The sequence below is a fragment of the Halictus rubicundus genome, chromosome 12 (assembly GCF_050948215.1).
Source record: "Halictus rubicundus isolate RS-2024b chromosome 12, iyHalRubi1_principal, whole genome shotgun sequence".
NCBI classification, from domain to species: domain Eukaryota; kingdom Metazoa; phylum Arthropoda; class Insecta; order Hymenoptera; family Halictidae; genus Halictus; species Halictus rubicundus.
In genome coordinates, this window is record NC_135160.1 from 6,452,793 (window position 1) to 6,477,993 (window position 25,201).

General features: G+C 48.1%; 1 protein-coding gene across 1 annotated transcript in view; it reads left to right on the forward strand.

Annotated features, from left to right (window-relative positions):
* Nucleotides 1-25,201, forward strand: part of Mthl1 (adhesion G-protein coupled receptor methuselah-like 1) — a 207,409-nt gene that overhangs the window by 56,379 nt on the left and 125,829 nt on the right. Inside the window, exon 4 of the mRNA XM_076798678.1 lies at nt 20,664-20,742. Within this exon, the coding sequence (XP_076654793.1) occupies nt 20,664-20,742 (79 nt within the window). The remainder of the gene's footprint in view (nt 1-20,663; nt 20,743-25,201) is intronic.

The window sequence follows — 25,201 nt, forward strand, 5'->3', positions numbered from 1 at the left end:
TACGTAGTCATAATAGATGTCCGCACCAGTCTATGGACATCTATTATGACCAGCAATATATATCGGCCCCTTTCTTTCGAGAAATAAAGTATAACACACTGTTATATTAATTTGTAAATAATTTTGTCTTAAAGTAGCAGTTCCAAGCTCTTAGAACCTCAAGGAAACATGTATTTCAATATTTAAACACGAACGAAAATTCACCATCAAGCAACAGATCACTATCGCGTATTCTAATTTCTTCCACTAAATAGTATTATGTTTAATAGTATTGTCCTGCTAATAAATGCACTCATGTCATTCCTTTGCACGACCCAAATAATAATTTCCCGTGCACTCGATCGATCCGAACGACGATCGAAAATTGCATCGCAGCGGAACACCGATGCAACTAATTTAAAAAGTTGCGTCGATACGATCGCGGGCTAAATAACAATTCGCTTGGCGCTCGACCGATTCGAATGATCAGAACTGTTTCGGAGCCAAACAACGATAGCTTATTCATGCTTTTCGAATCACCTTGCCGCGTAGATGGTTCCGGGGAAGAAGTTTCCCGGCGACCGGCCGCGAAACTTTTCCGAACCAGTGTTTCCGCGGTGTTTCAATTTTCATGCGAGACAGTACATTTATTCAAAGATACGCCGGGCGAACGCAGCCGGTGAATTTTCAATTGTTGGTGCGCCCGGCGGAATTGAATCGAATTGAAATTCTGCCGGAGCTCGCCGCTCTGCACCGCACCGCTCCGCTCCTCGCCGCGCGCGCGATGGTAGCCGTCAGTTGCAGGAATAAGGCCAGAACAGTTTTCAGACTGTTCAGACGCCGGTGTCTGAGATCGATCTGCTGTTTCCCGTAGTTTTGACGAGCATCGAGATCCGGGAAATCCGTGTCTCGGTTGTCATCGGGAGAGGAGAAGGACGGGAGAGCAGGAAGAGGGAATTCGCGCGTGTTCCAGCGGGATAAAACGACTCCGGGGGATCGATGGCTATTCAACGTCAGTCTTGTTAATTATACGAGCCAATTAGCCGTGGTTTCCCGCTCCTGTCCGTCAGGAACAGCCCGGTTGTTCCGCGCGTGCTAAGGTCAACGCGCGCATAATTCCCCCGACGCGCGACGTGCGACGCGCGCGGTTCTTTTTTCTTCCTCGAACGCGTCGACGTTAACGAAATTCGACACGCGAAACCTCCGGGCATTCGGTCTCTCAATTCATTTTCCGCTGAGCTTACCTCCGCGGTCTTTTAACCCCGCTTTTCCTGCTCGCCTCGCGAAACCACGTGTTACACCGCGTCACGCGACACGCGAAACGGGAGGGACGCGAGGTGGACGGTTTTCTATTCTACGATTAGCCGCGACAGCACGTTGATCAATATTGGCACACTTGTCGGTAATGGAGGAAGGAAAGATTCCTCAGTCGTCGGAGCACTTGAATAAATATTGTCCGTAGATCGAAGCGGATAGACTGTTTTATATGCAGTCTGAGGCGGTTCGTTAGAATGATCTGTGTTCCTTGTGTTCAGTGGGAATAGTTCATTTGGACAGGGAACGGTCCAAGGCGCGATTTACGGTACCAATTAGTATATTAAAGAACTGGTTTACCAGTCAAACGTCTGTACCTACCCGATTAGTGTGAATGAATAAGGTTCTAGTCGTTCTTCTTCTGTTTATACCAACTGCAGTGCAAGAGAAATTATTGTTCATACGGTGTAAATTATATAGTCTTTATTGTGCTATTTCCTGTGCTAAGTACTTTTGTAATTACAGTCATGATTCGAGGCAGTTTAATATATGACTGTAAATTGCGAGCTTACTATTAGGCGTTTTTCATAAGGAAAACCAGAAATCGCGTTGTCACGACGTCGAAGCGATGACTTTTGTCTTCGCGAAAACCGAGACGCGCAGAAGTCATGGTTTTTAATAGCAGTAATGATTCGCTTTAATCCTGTGCTCGTTATTAAAGCCACACAGACCCAAAAAGGTTGAAAAAGTAGCATTTTTGCTCGTGAACCGTCTCGCAATGGGATAAAAATAATGATAGCGTGAATAGGCTACATTGAACGCGCAATAACAGCGGTGTTATTAAATGTAGCCACGATTAAATCTAATTTTAATATCACGTGACCTTATATATTTCATAAAATGCCCTGTAGTTTCACGTTGATGTTAATTATTTTTTAAAATCGTGTACACAAGCCCCGGGAAAGTAATTACGGTCCGAATATAGTCTTCGTGGTTTATCAGAACTATCGAATATGTTTACGAGCCTGAATGAAGTCTGGCTACTACGAAATTGTCAAAAATGTCCACCTGGTAAAGATCAGACACATTTAATTTTTCATTGGTTCTGCGTTTCATGTATTTTACATTCGACTTGAATACTAAACGTTCTTTACTTCGATGCGCTTGTTTGAACAGAAATATTTTTCCGAATGAAACCATCCATATTTTCGATTAAAATTGTCAAAAACGTTCACCTCTTAAGGGTTAAACTTTAAAAATGAAGGAATAAAATTACATCGATGCATTTATTTCGGTAAAAATATTTTTCATAAAATTAACTCGCGATGGCTGCCATAAAATAGTCAGAAACGTCCATCCTTTAAGGATTCGACTTACCAGAACGATGCGCGCACTGTTTCTCGCTCGACTGCAATTACCTGCACCGTTGAATTCGCCGAAACAATTAACCGCGTCGAAATGAACAGATAAACGAGCGATTCGAAGACAGTCGACGAGTCCGGGGAGTAAATCGAGAAGCAAGAACAGTCGGTTGCAAACCGCGGGATCCGGGATAATCCGGGATGCCCTCACGTGTCCGTCAAAACGTGCGCCGAACAAGGTCCGCCGATGCAATTGGCTCTCGCTCCGGCCGGTTGCGTTGTAACGGAGTTTCGGGCGCGTCGCGCGTGTGTCAAGGCGCATCCGCATGTCGGTCGCATCCTTTGGCACGCGTAAATGCACAGCCACGATGCACATGCAGCTACCTACCCACACGGCACGTTCCCTTCCGACAGATAATCGATACACGGGACAGGAGAGAGCATCGATGATTCCTGTCATTAGCTCGGCTACGACTTCCGATCTCGGGCCGGCAGCAATTTGCGCGCATCGATCCCCTCCGTCCAGTAATTAAAATCAGCAATCAGCGGACCGTAATCTTCAGGAAACATATCGTAGACGGGCGAGCCTCTAACAAGAATCGGATATGCGTTTTTGCGAAATCTGGCGCGCGTTGCGGCACGCGTAATTACCGCTAATAGAGGTTTCTCAAAGGGGATACAAAGGTGCAGACGATTTTTGAATTAATGAACAAGCCACTCTCGTGCGCGATGTGGGAAACGATGCTCTCGATTGTTCGTGGACGAGGAGTTTTTACAATGTTGCGTAGAAAACATTTTCTTTGCGCAACCAGATCGCGCGTGACAGTCTTTCCAAGAGCCTTCTTCTAAGGTTCTAATGGCCTCTTTAAAATCGAAGATGAGGGTTTCACAATAAATTGTTCTAAAGCGACAGCGATTTCATCGCGTAAATCAACAGATTTTTAGAATTAATGTAAGGTAACAACTTCTTCTGAAATAATTATTAAACCGAAAATTATCGAGCTACTTTAATATACAGCTGAATTAAAACAAAACTATGGTTTCGGTAGATACAGCAATTTGCGATACAATTTGCTCGGTCGATTTGCCGAAGACGGTTGCCAATAGAAACCGCGGATGCGCCGAAAACTTTCTCCGTAAAAATCGCGGCAAACGAAAACGAGCCGTAGAAAGCTCGGTTTCTATTGGAAACTATGTTGTTTCGCCAACGATGTTTTCGCTCGCAGTCGCAATTACAAACACCTGATTCTCGTTCTTCACCGTTTCTATCGGTATTCCGTCGAGAACGCAGCGATTTCCCCGGTCGAATGACCAAGAGGCTCGCGCACCTCGAATGCCCACGCGTAATAAATCAAACGCATAAACTTTCCAGCACAATTTTTCCCTTAGCCGCGCACCGCCGGCTGAGATACGAAATTGATTTCCCTCCCCGATGGGAAATCCTATTCCCGCGGGGTCACGTTTCCCTAATTACCCTCCGGGGAGAGAGAGAGAGAGAGAGAGAGAAAAAGAGAGTTCGCATCGGTCCGCCGGGTCGAGGATGCGGGGAACATCTGTTAGGAAATCGAACGATTTCCGAAATTGAATCAAACCAAAGCGGAAATTGCGTAATCGCGCGAGAGGCGGAGGCGGGACGTTTCACGTGGACGAGTATACGGGGTGTCTGGCGCTGATGCACGCACTCGATTATCCCGGAAACCACTGGACACGCGAAACCGTATTTCTTGCACGAATTATGTGCTAATAGACTGTAAACTTTTTGGTCGAACCGAATTTTTTCGTAGAATTAATTTGCACGGCAATGCGCATCGTCGAAATCACACATTCATTATTCGCGTTCTTCCGTTATCCGCCACACAATTTTTACAAGTTTACAATTTTTTCAGTCCGATTTCGGTTTATAGGGTCTAACATTTTATTGCAGCATCAATTCTTCAGTGGCCAGTGTGGGCTTTTCTGGTCGCGCAAGTGCAACAAACGAGAATCTGCGTTCGCTGAAAAGTTTCAAAAAATGCGTTTCCACCGAACGATTTGCCAATTTTTCCAGGAAGAACTTTTGCGAATCGAGTGCAGAAACTTGGTGCAGACACCCTGTAGATAGGCCTCGCCGAAAAGCAGCGTCGCTAGTGTCCGGCAGCCCCCTGGGTCCCCCTGCGGACCATGCTCCCAGTGTTCCACCTGGATGCCCGAGACCGGAGAGCACGTTGGATTCGGCGCGCATTCGAAGCGTGTCCGCCGGGGCAAACGCGACTCGAATTCGCGCCGATCTAACACACGCTCCCTGAGCCGAAAGCGTCGTTCCGGAACGACGTGGACCGTGACGTGGACCGTGTCCCGGCCCGTCGACGGAGCCGAAAACCTTAAAACCCTGCAACTCTGCTGCTTGGACCCTGGGCGTCGCGGTTATTAGAGATCGCCGGGCCAACTCGTCCGAAAAGTGACGCTGTTTGCTTAGGATCCCGCTGACATGCACGCTACCCTCGCAGTCGATCGAGCTCCGTCTGCCAATTCTTTAAATCGACGTCCCTCTGACCGGCTGGACCTCGCTTCGCCAAGATATTGGTGCGTTTAATACTTTGGGGCTGTCCTGACCCATTAAGCCCCTTTTTATTCTTAGATTTTCGCTCTAAACGGTTAGTATTTGTATACTTAAGATTTATACCAAAAGTTAAATTAAATTTTAAAAATTGAATCTTCGTGCGATTAATGGACAAAATATTCCCGGTTTAACCAGCTAGATGCGGAGTTTAATGTTAAAAATCCCTCACGAGTGCGGAATTAAAATCAAACGATGACAAAGTATACACGTCGAACGTAGGCTAAATGCCGCTATTATAAATTTTACGAGAAAAGTAAAGGAAAATGAGAAAGAATAATATTTTTATTCGATAAGAAATTAAGAATTGATTAGCATCAATCGCACAGAAATAGAGATTTGGTCCGACGTGTGTACACGTCAAACGCGCTTAACTGGTTAAGATGGTGGTACTTGGAATGTATTTAGCTCTTCTTACACCATTTTAGACAATTTATGAGATACAAAATGGTTACTACAGGTCGAGCGTTTTAGAATCTCCTGCACGTTCGTGTATACTTCAAGATGGCAATTGCCTATATTATTACGTAAATCATTGAAAAATTGATTTGATCCATCCTCTTCTAATTTTACTGACACATACACTTCTCCTTCGACAATGAAAGCCCGAGGTGAACCGAGATATGTTTAAAATAAGATTACCCGAATATCTTTCGGAACTAATAAAACTCTAGAGCGTGTACTGCTCGCTCAGCATCGGTGGAGAATGTGCGAAATCGAGTTTCGAGCGAGCGTTGAGCAAGAAAAGATCGCCGCACATTTTTCTTCTCCGAGTGGCCCGATATACGATACAATTCCTCGAGGAAAAAGCTGAGAGCATTTCAAAATGCCATGTCCCCAAAGATTTAAATCGTCGAGCGTCCTCGGTAGTGCGTCGACCCCGGACCGGTCGTAAATCGGCCGGGGAGATCGTCCCTGGCGGAGAATAAACGAACGGGTGCTCGTTCCGCGGGATAATCGATGGTGGAGTGATGATTTTTCCGGGCGGATTCGCAACAAGTGAACGAGGGAATCGTCGCTTCGAGGAGCGAGATCTTTGCCGCATCCGCAGCGCCGGAAGAGACGCCGAGAAACGAAACGATTCGAAACGTGGATCCGCGGCTTCGGGGAGGGCGGCTCGGAAAGAATGCCGGAGAGACAAAAGGCAGCTCTCGGAAAAATATGTATCGCGGAGCACGCACGATTGCACAACGGCTTACGGTGGCTGGGCCTCGAAGATTGTCGTTCTGGCAGCCGGCCAGAGGCCGGGGCAAAGTTCGGCATTTTCGTTGCGCCCCGGTATAATAACGCCGCTACCGGCTGCCTTAGGAATTCTGCAGGCTTTCCAGCCTCCGCAGAGAGATCCGGAGAGAGCAAGAGAGAGATGCGAGTGGCTTTAGACTGACGGTCTACGCGCGTTTACCAAACCATACGGGGTTAGATCTCTCCACGTGCTGTTGCCGGTGGCAGTGTGCGCGCGTCGAACGCCGGTCGATCGCAGAGAGTCGAGAGGGTCCTCGAGGGTTAAGCCGCTTTCCAATGTTGCTCGAGCACGCCGGTACACAGCGGCGCTATTAAATCGACCACCTCGCGAAAAATTCAACCCCCCACGTTCACTCGTTAAAATCCCGGAAACCCGGCGACGATGCTTTCCCCGCTCGGCGCGAGACGATTCCCCATGGCTATGGTTTATCGCGACGCGCTGGTCACCGATCTTCCACATCAACCATCGCGATCATTTTCTCCTACATCATGAAATGTCCGACTTTAACACTCGGTTTGCGGACCACCAAAATTACAATATTTTGTAAAAATAACAAGAATTTATCCATCGAAATTTTCAGCTACTCCTTTTCACAGTTTACACCCAAAGAAGTAAATTTGTTGGATAATTTTCCGTGGATGCATCTTTACAATCTCGGTGATTGTAAATTAAAAATATTAGAATCCGTGGTCTTGACGAGTCCCGTGAACCTAGCGTTAAGTTGGGGGTCCAGCACTGGTTTCGCACAGAAATCGTAACGCACAAAATACGGATTTCTATGCCAAGTAGAAGTTTTCAACTGTGAGAAACAGAAATTAGGTAAAAAATATTCTTCTTCTCTGAATGATTTCAATCAACTGAAAACGGCGTAACAGCGCTGTTCGCGCACGGATCGCTCCTTCTCGCAGATTCTTCGGGAAAAACAGTGTCGTCGCGCGAAAACACACGGGGGTCTTCTCGGTACGATCGCCGGCTCCTGTCGTATTTTTCGGAAAACCACCTCGTCCATTATTCAACGTGGCAAGCGCGCGCGCGCGACGTCGTCGTAACAATCCCGGGGACACGGCGCGGCGACTCGTTCGTATAAATTCTCCGGGAAGCGAGACGGCGAAAAAAGGGGCCAGGAAAAGCGGGCGAAGAACCCCGCTAATTGACGTCCCACGAGAGAGGCTACGTTGTTTCTCTTTGGCAACAACGACGACGGGTCCGGGACGTCCGCGAGGCTGCGCCAGGGTCCGGCGCAGGGCGCAGGGTGCGGCGTGGCTTCGTTCGTTAATTATCCGGACGCAAAAAGGAGAGACCGGGTGTTGTAGCGTCCCGGGCTAGAGAAAAAAAGAGGCAGCGTCGAAGTTCCCCGACGAAGCGGGAAATTAATTAGACGCGAGGGGTTGCGCCGGGGTGGGGGTAATTCGTCACGTGGACGTTTACGCCGGGGGTTAAGGGGTGCTATCCGAGTCGGGGGTGGCTCCAGGGGGTGACTGACGAGCTCCTCCAGGAACTACAACGACGTCATCCGGCAGCAATTTCAGCAACACTCGAGACAGAGGCTGTGTGGGCCTGCTGGCGTCGTCGCGAGCGCCGTATCCTCTCCGGCGAGCAGCCATAAGTGGAGATCTCTCGAGTGCCACCGCACGCACAGTCTCTCCATCGTTCGGTCGATTTGTTACCGGATTCTCTCTCTCTCTCTCCCCGTGTTCTCTTTCTCTGGTTCCTATCCCACGGCCACTCATCCGCCCCGATTGGCCGGCGCTCGTTACGGCTAAATATAACAGAATTTCATTGGAACCGGTCGTTGATTGCTCCTCGAGGACTCCGCGCCGATTAGAGGGACCACTCGCGCGAGAGGAACATCCAGACGGGAGAGTGGCTCGTCGGCGAAAAGTTGCCGTGATTTTCGGGGGCTAATCGGAAGCAATCGAGACCCGAGGCGCGTCGGGATTCAAGCAGGATTTCCCGCCACTAGGAAACTCGTTTGCATACATATACAGCTCGCTCGTTTCGCCGAACAATGGCAAAGTCGAAATTTATTAGCAGGGATCCGCGTAGTTCGCCCCCGTTCCAAGGATTAAGCCCCGGGAATACCCCGAAGCTTCGCCCCGGCGCTCGGCCGCCGATAAATCGGCGCTGATTCTCGATGACGTCGGACGCCGAATTCTAAAGACCGGCTACTTTGTGCACAAGTTTATTTTCGTAACCTCCTTCGCACCTCGGGGGAACGGCCGTGCCAGGTTGCGAAACATCGCGAAGACGCACATGTGTCTTCTGGCAACAAGGAAGTGTCGGCCGGATGATTGACGCGGGATCACCTGTTGTACGAGCGCCAGTTGGAAAATTATCTTTCAATAGTATCAACTATTTAGGAAATGTTGAATTCGTCGATTTTATCCTTCGCCTCGTGAATAATGAAACGTTGGACCGAGAATTTTTACGAATCGTATCTATCCGATTTCCAAAAATCATTCGGTTATTCTCCGAAGCTATGAAGATTCAAAACCCGCAGATTTTTTGGACAACAGGAAGAGAGCGTAGAAGATTCCTTATCAGGAAAGGAGGAAGACGCGATGGGAGATGATTTACAACGACGCCCCCGGTCCAGAGACAATGTATCGATTACGTCGAGCACTCCGTTGGCATTGTTCACAGACGAGTCGTAAGAACAGATAAATTATGCCCGCTGGATGGTCTATCCGGCGACGACGATTGTGTCGGGGATTCGCATTGGGCGGTCTCGTGTTCCACGGAAACGTCGCGAAGGGATGGTTCGCGAGTATTTATACGCGGCCGACGCGACATGCTGATTCACCGAGAGTTATTTTCGAGCCCTCGCCCTTAATTACTCACATTAGGGCCGCGAGACACGTCTTGGTCGAGCGAATGGGCCAACCTGCGGTTTTCGACTCGATCGATCGCTAATCTGGATTACAGTCCGCAGCGGAGAGGGGTTTGCGGACGTAAGCTGATCATCGGCGGCGTGTCGTTTGACCCCTGATCTAGGCAACTCGTGACATTTCTTGCTAAGAAGGTGATTTATACCTTGGATAACTCGAAAATACGAGATTCCGGACAGAGAGTGGGAGGAATTATTTTTTTCCGTGGGCAATGCTGCAATTATTTTTCTAATCGAGAATTGTGACGGTAGGACTCACCGTTTGTATGTGGTTTCAGTTTTAGCGTGGTCTTGTTGTCAGCGGAAGATTCAAATATACAATTTTTATTCATAACTTCTGTCTAAACGATGAAAAGCTCCAATATTCGCGTCGATTTTCTGACTTGTTGTTCGACGCACGATCGCGAAACTCTTGTCGGGGAGCCTGGCATTTCCGAGTTCTCGATGTAAAGTGGAAAAAGTATGACCGATTGTGGGAGTTATTGTTTTCCGAGCAGGAGCCAGTGTTTGCCAGCGCGACTGCTTCGTCAACAAGTTCTTGCGCCAGTCATAAGTTCCGAACGACGCAGCCATGCTTTCTATCCGCCCCGATAATTCTTCTTCCGCTGGGTCCTAGCGGGGCTCAGCAGTTCTGGAAAGCGGTTGCCAAACACGCTTCCCTTATGGCTTCTGCATCGTACCGAATGACTCGGAAAATAGTGCAATTTGTGCAAGCTATTAATCAATTTCCCCTAAAAACGAACCTCTGCTTCCAAACCCCCATACAATCTCCAATAACTATTCTAATTATAAATTGTGCTGTATTCATAATCTCACATTCGAAAGAAACACGCAAATAATCTTACTACGGCAAAAATTGTCAGAACATTCAAGAAAGGAAAACTAGCATTTTACAGAAACGGGACTACGACGAGTGCATGCAACTGTGACATTGCACTTTGTGGATTAAAATAAACAAATTCTTGGCTCCCGCTCCGCTATCACCTGACTGATCATCGACATTTAAAACCGCCCAAACTCCCAGAAACGCGTGATCTCCGAGGCAAAGAAGAAACATCCTCTCGTTTAATCGTCACTCGAGGGGCTGCGAGGCCCGCGCGTCAAGTTAAACAATTTAGTGTCCCCCAAAGACACTCTCCTTTCATCCGCGGTTCGGTTCTGCGATTTCGCGCCGCAGGGAAAATAAATATCGCGGCGGAGCGGCGCGGCGCGGCGCGTGTAAATTGGGACAAATCCGCGCGAGCAAATGCGGGAACGATGTAAGCGACAGTTTGTTTTCTTTGGAGTTGCACGGAGAGGGGTCCAGGGCGGCTCGTGTACACACTTCGTAGTGCATTCTTTCAGCGGCTAACATTATCCGTCGCCCTTCGAAGCCGTCGAGCTCGTCTTTTTGCCGGAACACGCGCGAGACCGCGCGCGGATTCCGCTCCCGGCCCGGGCCCACGGGGAATAGCTGGACGCGCAAATTGCCACCATTCTTTTCGATTTTATAGAGAAATTGTTTCGGTGACGTTACGTTATTTTAACCGTAGATAACCGAACCGAATAGCTGAGAACAATATTATTTTCAACGAGATGTCAAGATCAGATTTTTCAAACGAAATGTCCTTTGTTGTCCAAGGAAAATGGCCCCCGTCAATGGACCGAGCGACGAGTTAAACGCTTTTTTTCCCTGTCGAGGCGCACGAGCCTCGCTGTAAATATCCAGCGAAGCGTCGATAGCGCGATTATCGCGGTGAATCCCTCTCGCTGTCTCTGTTTCTCGTTTTTTTTCTCCCCTTTCTTTTTGTTCTTTTTTTTTTGTTATTTTCGCGCTGTACAGGCTTCCGGGTTGGAACGCGCGCACGCGTTCGTATTTCACGCAGGATTTATACTAGCAATCCATTTCGGAATCTAATATTCGCCGCATCAGTTTTATCGCGGGCTTGATTAAATTGGTTCACAGACGCGCGGACGCGCCGCACGGCGCGGCGCCCGCTGTTTGTCGACGCGCCGCGACGCTCGACACGACACCGGTTCCACGGAAATAGGAAAAATTACTTTCTTAGCGACGCTGCTGATTACTACCGTGTTTCGAGGCGGTTGCTATGTTTTTCACCAGAATTTTCCCAGCTGGTGCGACACTCGCTGAACCAAAAGTAGTTTTCATTTATTTGAGTTTAGTGCTCGCTAGCTGTGATATTAAATATTAATATTCCATTTTGAATCAGCCGCGATCTCACGGTATTACTAGCAGGCAAAAATCCTCAGCCGTGGCGGTTTTCAACGGATAACGAGCCCCTCGTTCGCCAGGTGTTCGTAGACATTTAAAAACGTCTAAACGTTCGAATCGCGTGTAGCGTTTCCTAAATTCATTAATTCCTCGGCGTTTCCGTTCCATAAATTTTTCCCTCGCCCCTCTTCGCGCTGCGGCGTTTATTTATTCACGTTAATCGTTTACACGGCCGGGGCCGGGGTCGGGGTCGGGGTCGGGGTCGGGGTCGGCGTATCATCTCCACCCTTCGCGAAATGATTTTCGACGCGTGCTCCGCTACGTGCCACCAATTAATTCCGCTCGGAATTATGGATGTAAAGTACGCATCGGCGAAACGTTCGCCCGCGCTAGCTCGCTCGCTCGCTCGCGGAGTTCTCGAAATAACGCGGACACGGCTGCCACCCGGCACGCCCCGATAACTCGTAAAAACGCCGATCGTAATTCGCCGGGAAAAGCGCGCGACTTTTATTAATCCCGGCGAATTTATCCGCTCGGTTGAGCTTGTAATTCTTGCCAAGACGCTCGAGTATTTTTGCACCGGGCGGAATTGGCGCGAGCGAGAATGTGTGCGGCCACGCTCCCGGTTACAAGTCCTCGAATGATCCCGACGCGGCGCGGCTGCTGGAGGAACATATCGCTCGCCGACACCCGTAAACATTACATCAGGAGCGAGCCGCGTTACATCCACATCCACCGGAATGTCCAAGTAATGTGTCCTAACGAGAGTACATTAGCCGCGTGTCAACACCGCGTTAACACGTGCAACGGTACATCAACGCCGCGCACAACGGATAGAAACGCTACACCAGAACGAAACCCGGCGTTGTATCAACATCGAGGACTGTCTGTTTGCAGCTTGTAACCGCCTCATACAATACCGGAGGTCGGGCACAATTAGACGAGCGTTGAAAGCGCGAGAACCGAGCTCGAGTAGATCAGAACAGCCGGGGGAAAGGCAATTGTTTTTCTCCAGGTGGAAAATTACTGCTCGGATACAAAAACTTTTGTTCGGATAAGGAGGTTAGGAGATTAAATGCAACTTTATATTTTAAGTGTTTATTTAAACCCCGCAACGGAATAAACGTTGATCAGCTTGATTAATATTGTTCGCGTATAACACAATTCTGTATTCGACTGATACACTGAAAGTGCGACTGTCGGTAGTTGGAATAGAAATGTGGGAGCTGTTACTGGTCCTCCTTAGGCCCTTTAATACGGAAAAAGGCGGCGTTCGAAGTGCAATGAACCGCAGGTCATAAAAGACCTCCCTTTTCGCATGTTTCGTGCATTTCGGTGCATACTCCAACAATTTTATTCTAAGATACTCCAAATGAAACTCTAATTTCTTAAATACATCGCGGACGCATGTGTCAGTTTCTAAATTGAAGGGTAAAGCTGTAGCGTACCATTAAATCGCAGTAATTTCGGAAGATTAATTCGGTTTACTCGCGGAGAAACCGCTTGGGACCGCGGGGAGCTCGTGACAGCTCGCAGGAAAAATTTCGTTCGCACCTAATCGCGGGCATGTAATGCTCGACGGTTCCGTAAACGTTTCCCGGGTGCAGTCGGAAGGGTGGAGGCACTCAGCAGATGAGTCTTCGCCGGTTCCAGTCGAGCGTTTCGCTTTTTCCTGGCGGATCAACGCTTCCGGTGTCCTGGGAATCAAGTTTGCGTCGGGATGTCGCGTCACGTCGAATCGCCGGCCCCCGGTGCGTCGTTCTTTCCCCCGGATTAACGTTCGCAACTGACCGATCGACCGTCCCCGGAGTCTGTCGCTAACTTTCATAATTCATCGGCAGCGCGGCTACCCTTTCCGGCTTAGCCGAGCATGAGCAGGAGCACGAGCGGCACAAGCGTGGCGAGACGAGACGAGACGAGCCGGAACGGTGACGGTTCGCTCAGCGCGTTGAATCAAACTCTAATCCCATCTAAATCGGGACGGTGTAATAAATCCGGTATGATTTAATTACGACTCGTCGCGGTGCCATTCCGAAGTATTTAACTTAATCACGGATGTAAATGCCGCCGCCATTAATCTCGGAAGTTGCTGCCGGCTCGCTGCCCGCGTTGGGGTTCTAATCAATTTCTTCCGCTGGATCCGAAGACGCTAACTGTCCCCCCCCCCTCCCCCCGAGTAACTTTCGCTGCCGAAGCGACTGGAACTTAAATTAAGTCTCCTCGCGTTGACTCTCTTAGGGCAGCTCGATCTTCTCTGTATTTATGTTATTGCGCCCTGTTAACTCCACCGTCGCGGATGATAACTTCACTTCGAACGCGTACGAAGCCGTACTGAAGATTTCTAACACCATTCGTGCTTTTTATCAACTGTTTAATCCGCCAGCATTCCTTAAGATTCAATAGGGTAAGCGTTACAGTGAAATTAATGTGATGAATGGGGGAAATATAATGCAAAGGATGGGGCTGTTGCTCTGGCATTTTTTAAAATATAGTCAATAGATCTCTGGTTCCACATTTTTATAGCCTATCTTTCTAAAGGAGATACCTGAAATACACCCACAGTCATAATAGCTGTCCAGCCCAGTCTTATTGATTTACATTTGTGATACACGACCGGATCGGACATCTGTTATGACTATGAGAATATTTCAAGAAATTTATTTCGAAAAGGAACTGTAGTCAGTGAAGTCCGTACAGCATCGTTCAAAAGACAAGAACATATTTACTTTGAGAACGAATAATCAACCCTTATGGCATTGAGTGGATAACAATGTGATTGGAAAAGATCTAACGAAAGTTTAATTCGATTATCCGAAGAGGGGGGACAGCTGGCTGAAACACTGGCACAGATTCCGTTTTAAATTTCATCGGGGCGTTTTAATATTTATACGCCACCCCCTCGGGGACATTAAAAGACACCAAGATCGATATTATTTACGAGAGCCGGAGGGGGTTGCACGGGTCCCCCGGGGCAATTAGATGAGCGCGCGAACGAAGAAAAGGATAAACGGCGGGGTCAAGGCTGCGCGCAATCTAATTCCGACCCCATGCAAATCGAGGCCCTTAACTAGCTGACGTTTCAACCCTTGACACTCGCCCTCCTGCGCGCAGGCTGGTAACGTAACATACCGTGGGCCTCTCCTTCGTTCGAGTCTCTCTCTCTCTCTCCCTCTCTCGACGACTTAAATTAACCCCTCGGACGGTTTCCCGGTCCTCTTTCACCGGCGACACTCGTTATTTCCCTGTTTCCTGCCCCCGACGCCCTTCCCCAGCCGACCAAAGGGTTCGTATCAACGACCGGGACGAAATTAGTTGTCGCGATAATGAAAAACAGCGGTCCGCAGTGTCGCTCCCGATTGCGGCGATACCGGAAGCTTTATTGCCCTCTGCAACCCTTCACGGCCGCTTTTCTCCGGAAAAACAGTCGTTATGCAGCTCGATTAGGACTCTGCTGGCCGGTAAATTAATTCTTTTTAACCCTCCTCCGGCGAGACGAATTCTCTAAAACCCTTTGGCCATTCTTAACCCTTGAGGAACGGGATGAGGCCTCTAAGGCTATTTAGCAATTTCCAACCCTCACGCCCTCCCCCGAAGTAGTTGCTTAAAAGATCCTAAGATAGCACTTCACCCTACTTTTGCTTCACACTTTACATATATGAATTGAGGCACAATTTTTGGTATACAATTTTAGAAAAACAAATTAAACTTTTTTCTGATTTTTCTTCCACAGCTATGACTATTGAGTTTTTGAAAATATTCTCATGAGAAATCACCTATTCAACGGTTCGAACTTTCCATAGACCGTCGACTTTTCCGTATCATACTTGAGCACCATTTCGTCCGCTGGAACCTCCTTCTGAAACTTCTCAAACACAAGTGGCTCAATTAAAAAAGCAGATGAATTCACGCTTTCCAAACGCATCGCCGCGTCCCGGGAAGACAGCGAACAACTTTCTTCTGCCACTCAGGATTTTCCGTCGCGACTTCAGTTTCCCGAGGCAGTTTCTAATTGTACGCCGCGAATCATTTCTAAAGAGGCTCGCCCGGCGAATAATAATTTTCCTGTTGAACGCGCCGGCCATGCTAAATGAGTCAGCGATGGAAATCGCCGTCATTCAGACGGCTCTTTAATCGCCGGAAACGCGGGAAAGTTTCCACGTTTCGAACGCGCGTCCGGAGTTTCATTGAATCCGCCTCGGATCGGATCAACGAGTGGAAACGGTGTCAGGGCGTTAATCAGAGCCTGACGAATCGCTGCACGCAGTATATCGAGTTCGAGCAAACACGCGAGAATCGAGCAGAATCGAGTAGAATCGAGTTTCGAGCGCAGCTTCGACGCAGCCGGCGCAATCGGCGGCGTTCCAACAGGCGAAGCTTTTCCCGAAGAAAGGAAAAGCGTGGGTGAATGGAGAGGGATGGGGTAGGGCGACGCCATTACCATAACAAAGAGGGCGCGATCTCGCGAGACTCTCGATTCTCGAGCCCTCCTCTTTTGCTCCCTCTTGTTCCTCGCCCCGTGGCCTCTACAACCCTTGACTATCGAATTAGGAATACAAAAATTGTATTACGCGCTGATTCTTCGGAAAATTCCGCCGTCACCGTGTTCACCCCGTTTCAACAACGGCGAGATTATTTATTTCAAGACCGCAGCAAAAATAGAATCTTCCTAATTTCTAGAAATCCTGAACATAAATCGTCAATCAGCCAAGAGGAACCTGATTAAAATTCTCTAGAAAGCGAAATTATTCCGCGTTCATCGAAACTCCGCGGAACAAGAATTCCGCGGAATCGCGCGAATCGATGGACGAACCTCTCGCGACTCGCTCGGTCTCGCAACACCTGGAAATTAGTCGCGTGTCCTTAGGCGTTCGGGGGTTGATTAACGAACCCGCGAGCGGCGCTTGTCGCCGGGATTATTCGCTCGCGAGTTCTCCGTTCGCCCGAGGTCGGCTGCGTGTTCGGGATTAACGGCTGCTACGTGGGAAAGACTCGCCGATAATTCTTCGTCGAAAGGGTTACCGGCGTAGGACCGGCGGCTGCCGGCGGCGTTTATCGCGCATCCCGCCCCGGAAATAATTAAATTTCCAAAACTAATTACGCCTCGTTGCAATTATAACTCCGGCGACATTCATCCGTGAACACGCCCGCCCCGTCTCGAACCGGCGCGACGCGACGCGGCGGGGCGGGGCGGGACGGCCGAAATCGTTTCCACCCTTCTTTCGGGGGCTGCAAAACACGCGTGACGCTGTATGTTTGCGCTCGGCCGTCCGTTTCCCATTTGCCGGACATGCTCCCGCTCGAAATTACCGCCCCTGGTGATCGAGTTAGGGCCACTTAATATTTTTCACGGTTTGGGGAGAATTGAAACGGGCCCCCCACCCCCCTGGAAAATTTTGGAGATTTTCATAAGCTCGACAAATGTCCGGACTCGATGCTAACCTTACAGAGAAACGTTTACAAAAATGAGGAACAAGTTAGGCGACAGTTTGTCCACACTTTTCCCGAGTTCTGTTTGCACCCGTGCATCTCTTCGTACTACCTCCTACCTGTGTTTCTCGTGAGGTCTGAAATACTTTCACCGGGAAACTAGTTTCGTTTTAACGTAGTCCAAAGTGCTCCGATAGCTAACAGCAAACTGGCTGATTCAATATTCGGTATTCCAATAAAAATAATAACTGTGAGTTACCATGCTTTCACGTAGATGTAATTAAAAGTGACTGATATTGTTGCTTCGTTTTCACCATGAGAAATTTTCTAGTCACTGAAAGAAATTTCTCTCTCATTTTAGATCCCACTAAATTAATTATAAAATCGAGAATCCACTCATTGCATTAACTTCGTCGAACCATTCTCCGTGGAAACACCTCCGACGTCTGGATAATAATGAATAAAGTAATTTTAGTCGTACGGTTCTCGAAACGAAATCAAGGGTATTTCCCGAACATTTGAAACACGAGTCGCGTGGGCAGACCGCGCAGCTAGAAAATTCGAATGGTCTCGTAGGCGAATGTAGTCGGCATCGCGGGCGCGTAGGCCGATCAAATAAATACGCCGTAAACGGGGTAATATTCTTTTTATCGCGGTCCAACTGCGAAGAACATCGAGGACGGGTAATAATAGTTTGATTCGATCGCTTGGGGTTTATTATTGTAGATCGTCGGGGGCCGCGTGCTCGCGCCTGTTCCTCTATTACCGGGCACTTCCGCGTAGATTTCCGCGATTCTCGCCCGCGGAAACTCCCGACAGTCTGAACAAGAATTAATTCGCTCCGCCAGCTAGAAGATTCGCGAGAATCCTCTCTGGCGTCGCGCGGCAGACGACACTTCGGTGTCAATGATCCGGCGTCGCGGTGCGAGTCGAAAAAAAAAAAACGAGGTGGAAAAATGACGACACTCGGCTGACGAGTCGCCTGCAGGAAGAAGCTCCTAACAGGAAAATAAAAACGGGGAAAAAAGAACCCGTTCCCGCGTTCGCTAACGGTGCTTCTGATCGCGAACATCTCGCGTATGTATCGCCACCGACAACGAGTGAACAGACGGCGAGTATGTTCGCGCGCATGTTCGAGAAACGCCGAGCCCCGCCGAGCCGCTCCGGTGACGCATGAGAAACTTTTGTAACCGAGCCGCGAGATTTGCATTCGCTTCGTTATGCACCGACAACCTCTCGAGCACGAGGCTCGGCCAGATGTTTACAATGCGCGGATTTTTCCTGTATGAACGGATCATGATGAATGGAGGCGTGCCGCGTGTAATTAGCGCTCTTCTCCGCGGAGATCGCTCCCACAAACGCGGAAACGTGGGAAATCACGATGTTTAGATTGATCCTCCTGACTGCCCTGGAGGCAATGAATCATTCGGTGACTCTTAAACGACACTGGAATCGTGCGCAGGTACTAATTTATCCAAAATTAATTGATTACGGTTTGTCTGGGTCGATTGAGACTCGCTCGTTCCTCGTCTCCTCGATTTAATTGGCTCCCTTGCGTCTAATCGACACGGCGGTGAAAAATATGATTATCACACTGCTCCTTCGTACATTTTCTGATAATTTATGATTTCATATTTCGCTCCTGTTCAAGGATTATTTTAATTCGTTTTGGTCTAAAGAAGCTTCAATCCATTTACTGCAAGACGAATATACAATGTTAATTTTGTAAATTTCTTCTGTGAAAATGAAAGCCTAAGGCGCTGTTACATAAGTTTGAAAACAAAGTGTAGAACATGCTATTTATTCAGAATCGATCAAAGTCGATGTAAGTATTTTCACAGATATAATCAAAGAAGCTGAAATTGAGTAAAATAGTATTCGTAGTATGAAGTTTATAATGCGCGGTGTCGGTGCACCGAGCACCTTTTATATTAATATTTATGGGATTATAAATTTTAATGAGACCGTGCACTGTATTATGTATGATTCATCTGTCTATATCTACCGTAAATTATTCAGTAACGGCACGGTTTTCTAATCTACAAATTTTACAGTTTATCGAGATGTATTAATGAATAACCGTTCACACGATTTTGCCCTGAACGAACCAGGAATCATACTCTGTAATGTGTTCAATGTTTAATTTAAATTAGTTCCGCCTACACGGATAAACATCATTAGAATAACACGAAGAGACAAAGAAAGGAATATTCCACCAATTTCACCGCTCAGAAGTTTACGAGCAATAAAATAAATATCCTCGCAGATTTTCGAGTTATTCCCGCGTCTCTTAGCGTGCGTGAAAAGACGCTGTCAGTGCAGTAGATCAATTATACGGGGACAATAACGCCAATAATTAGACAGCCAAGTTCCCACGCGCTAGGCAAACACCGCCGAGCAAACTACCCCACCCCCTCGTGTCGTTCGAATCAAACCAACCCCCTCGACGTGTTTTCGTCAGGGTTGTCGTTTATGCTAGTGCCTCGATTGGGTTTTCCCTAATTCATGTAAGCCCCGATGAAGCCCCCACCCGAAAAATCGTCTCTTACGTCGGTTATCGAAGCCACTCTTTCAACGAGCCTCTCTCGTCAAAATAAAAACCAGCGAAAGCTCTCGCGAGTCTTTTGTGCGCTCGATCGAGAGGGTTGCTTTTGTGCCACCCCCATCCCCCAGCCCCCGCGCCGGCGGTTTTCTGGACGCGCGTTTCGCGATTGCGTTTTCAGAAATTAATGGCCGCGGTCGGGCCACGCGCGAATTCTAAGAACGACTGCGGACGACACCGTGAAAAATTTATCGGGACCGGCCGCCCCCTAGCGGCCAGCATCTTTTCAAACGGATCTTCACAAAAGCTGTCGCTCCCCGGAGCTTTGTCTGGCCCCCGACGCCGCTCCGAACGCTCGCCCCCTATCTCTGTTCATGAATCTTTGAGGATTCGTCGCGTACCTGGCAATCGGACGTTTCCTTTTGTTTCGACTCGCCGTGTACCCGCGCTCCCGAGTCCTCGGGGGTGGCTCTGCTGAAAGAATGATCGACGACGTGGCTGCCGCAACGCTTATCGATTCGGGCTTCTACAGCCCCTGCAATTTTAAACGATCCAGATGTTATTTAACTTAGCCAATTTTTAATCGCAAGCGTGCAACTTCTTCTGGTGAGCAGGATTTACAACTGAGTTGCTTCTTTAGGATTTTACTGTATCAGTGAATACATATTATTCCTGCCATTTGAAATTTTCTGAAAATTTTCTCTTCTCGGCAGGCTATTCCATTTTTCACGATTATCTCAGAAACATTTTTATTCAAGAATTTGCAGTTACTATTACAGACTCAATCTCCAGAACTCGGGCCACGTTGGAACAAAACAGTACCATTGTACCCCAACAAAACATTCGTGTGAGAACAGTATAACAAGAACGATACAAAACCGAGAGGGCGGAGGCGCGGTTGGGGGAGAGATTGTGGAGGATTGGAATGAAAAGAAACGTTTACTTTAGAAAGATTCCGAGTAGGTACAAATGGATCTATCGATTTCGCGTCCCGACCGCAAACGATCGCGGTTCTTTCGATTCTTATCCCGCCTGGCCCAGTAAACGAGGCTTTGTTGTCGCCCGTGGGAAAAATGATTTTCCCCAGGGGACAGATCAGTAAGCGCCTTAACCACCGGCAAAGAAGTTTCTAACGAAGCCCGTTTCTATTGTTCTGTTTCAGCGATCATGGCGCATTTCTTCTTCCTGGCTGCGTTCTTCTGGCTGAACACGATGTGCTTCAACATCTGGTGGACCTTCAGGTGAGTCTCTCTTTTGTCTGGTACACAGTCAGGCGAGCGGGTCCGCAACACGGATTTCATTTGCGCCGGTTCAGTCGTCTCGAATCGATGCGAAACGAAACGAATTTACCATAGCCGCAGGATTCTTAATTGAAACCACGAAAATTTTTGTACCCCATCCAGATCCGCAGTCCAGCTATTTTTCGACAGAGTTGATAAATACAGTGGCAGTATAAAACGTAAAAAACTGAGACAAGAAATATCAATTATAAATTCTGTCGAATAAATTACAAAGGAAATTAGACTACTTTCGCAAGCCAGATTCGCAAACGCCAACCCGTTCGGTCAGCGTTCCGCGAACGGCCGGTTAAAAATTCCGAAAACCCGTATGGCGTTAATTGTCGTGGAATTTCCGAGGCGAGTTAATGGTAACGCTCGATGGAGGGGGGGATGTTAGTGTGTGGGCGTGTGCGGAGTATCCCGAGACGCAACTCCGGATCGTGTACGCTGTCAATTAACACCGGAGGCCAGGTTATCGACCTGGCCGAGTTACGGCTCGCTCGTCCGCGTCGTCTTCGATCAGAAGGCCACTCGTTACTTCGCAATTATGCAATTGCCGCGCAATTACGCAACCACCGCCGGCAATTAATTCATCCCGTCGGCGAGTAAATCGCGGCCCGACGATACCCGGCCGATAACAGTTAAGTGGCCGCCCGAGACTGTTTCTGCCCGCGAAAAACCGCTTCCGGGAGGCACCCCGTTGCCTTTTTTTGCCAGCGAACCCGGCCGTGGGGATAATCACGGGAAACGATCGGCAGAAACTCCGACAAGAAACCCCCGATGCGCCGCGCCGATAAATAATAACTATTAGCGATCACTCGTTTCGAGCGATCGTCTGTTTGCCCGATGATTTATTCGCGGGGCGCGTACACGCGCGTGAATAAAAACGGCGAATAATTATAATTTATCGACAGGCCAGTGGCCTCTCGCTTAATAGACAACAACTATTCCGCGAGGATTGCTTCGGTGAAAGAAGCGAACGCATACTCTCTGAGTAATTGCCGATGTAAAGTTCACCGGGGAACTTTTTCGAAGAGTCAACGACTCCACGGAATGCGGTTCGAACGGCTTTCCTATTCGGCGCAGTTTCCTCGCAAAAATCTCGATGATCCTGGAGAAATTGATTTCCGTACATCGTCTGCGCCCCACAGCGGTATCCGAAATTTATGCATTCGCTTAGGTCGCGGCCGAAGGAGTTGCACAATTAGGCGCGCGAGGTCCGCGGTAGCGCGTATTTATTTATGAGCTCATCATTTTGCCAATGGATGGTTTATTAGCTCGTAAACCGAGACTTTGATCCTTTCACCGGGTACTTCTTGCCTCGGCGATGAATGTAAAAACCAGCTGGCGCGTTCACTGTGCAATTTTCAGCGCTGGCAACCGTTCTTTTCTGTCTATGAGAAGTAGAAAGAATTCCTTCGATCATTAATTACTGTGGACGTTTAACTTGCGACATGGGGAAATCAAATTCTGATAAAATGCTTTATCGGATTTATCGCAAAAGTGTATTTTGCTGAATAAAGTTGTGCTAAGAGTGCAAACAAAAATTCTATTCTTTTCCGTTTGCGTACGCATTTTCTGTTACGCTTCCTGAATTTTACAAATTCTCAGGTGCCACAAAAATAGGTGAAGATTCGTAATCTGTTGATACAAAATTGAGGATTCTTAGAATTAAAAAGGGCTCCAAGCTCATAGGTAATTTTTACCGTGACATATTCAAATATTACAAAATTTGATTATTGAGTTTTGAGGTTGATATTCGGCATGTGGGGTACCAAAATTTGCGGCGAGCCAAAGTAAGGGTTCAGACCGGAAGCAGAATTGGCGAGCGATCGTTAGCGATCGGATCACGTTTGAGACGATGGGGGAAGAAGCAGGGCGCCGCGCCGCGGTGAGAGATGGGATCAAGATCACTCGGTCGACTGGTTAATGCGATGCAACACGGTCGCCATAACGGGTCCTCCCTTCTTCTTCTGCTTCTTCCACGTCTTCGTCGATTTCTTTCATCCGATCCTTCTCGGGTCGCCTCATTTCTCACCTTTTCTCCTCGCCCCGACCCTTTCCGCCTCCTCTTCCCTCACGGTCCTCTTCAACGTCTCACTCTTCTCGTTCCAACCGTTTGCCGAACGAACCTGTACAGTGTACACGCAGCTTCATTTTACCTGCAATTTCTATCATCTCTACAATGTTTCCAATCATCCTTGAGCTTAAAGGAAAAGAACGTTGTCGTCTACTTTATCTTAATACCTCTGCGCACAGAAGAAGAACTTGCTCGTCTGCCTTATCAACCGAGTTCTCGTTAAAGAACGCAACGCCTTTTGCTTATGATAAGACTGTCACTTAAAAGTTGTTCGAAAACTGCTGCTGCTAAAAGAAAAATTCGTCTAGTCTATTAACTCTCGTAATGTTCGATAAAACTGTGTTCGATAAGAGCGCAGTAAAAAGAGTCTTTACATTCAATCATTACTCCGTTTATAAATGAAATAAAGAACATGAAATTTTCGTGCAACAGACCGAACGTCTTGACTGAAAGAGTAACGAAGGGTTAACACCGAAGAACCTGATTGATACCATTATATCGAATTAATACTTGATTATCGTCGATATTAATAATTTCCTTGCTAAACTTCGACAACGTCTCTTGTACCTCCATACTTTCTCTCGATCGAGCCGCGCCATCGCAGAATCCCGGAGCAATTAGCTCCGCCATACATAACGATGATTGTCGATCGATTATGCTCAGGCCCGCAGGCTCGCAATTATGCATTATAAGAGTCGAAGTAACTGGCGGCTTCGCGCGAAAATTGAATTCGCGTTTCCAGCCGTGCGTGCGACCACAGAAACTTCGCCCGAGCAACCGGAAGTCCTCGGCCGGCTCGTTATTGCACCGCGCCGCGTCGCTTCCTTTCCGCCGGCCGTTTAATTGCGGAAAAATCGGGTTTACGCTCGGACTTCGATATCCCATTTACCTTTTTATTACGCTCGGCCGTTTCTTCGTTGCTGCCGCGCGGAATTACGCGCAATTTCCCTTTTAGTAGCGCTTTATTGCCACGAGACCCGCCGGAATTCGCGGCATTCGCTCTTCCTGCGGACCTCTTCCCCTTCCCGAATACTCAGTCCTCGTTGAAGAAGGCAAGAATTACTATTATTACGCCGGGTTTAACGACTGGGACGTGTTAAACAAAGCATTCTTGCTGTTCAATTGTTACAACAGCTGGACTGATTCTATACATTTGTAACAAAAATTAAATAAGCGAAGTTTGGAACATTAATGCTAGGTTTACTGGGCATTAAATATGCCTATTCTACACTACTTTATAAAAATAACACGACAATGTATCTATCCAAATTTTTATCCATTTCTTTTACTATACATACCCAAAGAAATAAATTTGTTTGATAATTTTTCATTCCCGCGCCTTCACAATTTCGATAATTGTGAATTAAGAATGCTAGAACCCGCCATTTTGACGGGTCCCGTAAACCTAGTGTTAGAAGAATTCGGGGGATTAAAGGAATTTGGGAACACCGATGCAACATTCTCAGTTTGTCAAATTTATTGCAGAAACAAAGGGATTTCCGTTCAGCCCCTGCATCTTGCAATTTGCATACCAGGAAACCTGCAAAATAAAATCACCTTTCGGCACATTCCCAAAACGGCTCGCGCACGTTCGGAACACGTACAAACCAGTCGAACTTTTTCCGGAATCACCGGTTTCCGGCCGGAAGTTCGCGGTTCCAATTTTCAGAACTATTTTCGCCCGGCAAATACAAATGACCGCCGATGATCAGGATCGATTCGTTCGTTCCTCGGGATCGGCGAGCACACACCCCCTATCGAGACATCGAAAGCGGCTTTGCGCGGCGGAACGGTTTCCGACTAAAAATAATTTTCGGTTCGATGGATCCGCATCGATGACCGTGAGTTTTCGCGGCCGCGGTTCGACGAACCCCCGTTTCCGGTGCTCTCTATCTCTCTCTCTCTCTCTCTCTCTCTCTCTCTCTCTCTCTCTCTCTCTCTCTCTCTCTCTCTCTCTCTCCCTCGCTCTTGCCGATCAGTCCCGCGTTGCGTTTCCATCCCCCGTGTTCCCTTGCGTTCCGCACACGTCGAAACGTCAGCGACACGTGCGCGAGCGGAGCCTTGTTGTATCCACTTGTTGAGGTGTCACCGACACGTTGCGTTCACGGTGGCCGCTCGCCTCCCTGATTTTCCAGCCGGAAAATTAGCCCGGTGTCATTTGCGGCTGTGCACACGGTCCAAACGTTTCCGCGATGGTCTTGCATCCACCGTGCCACCAGCCTTTCCTTTTTGCTTTTCGTTTTTCTTTTTGCGGAGACGGTTGCCGCAGCGTGACTCGTCATCGGGATGTTTCAGCTGCTTTTGCCTCTTGCTGGCGAATGATACGGCGAATAATTAATT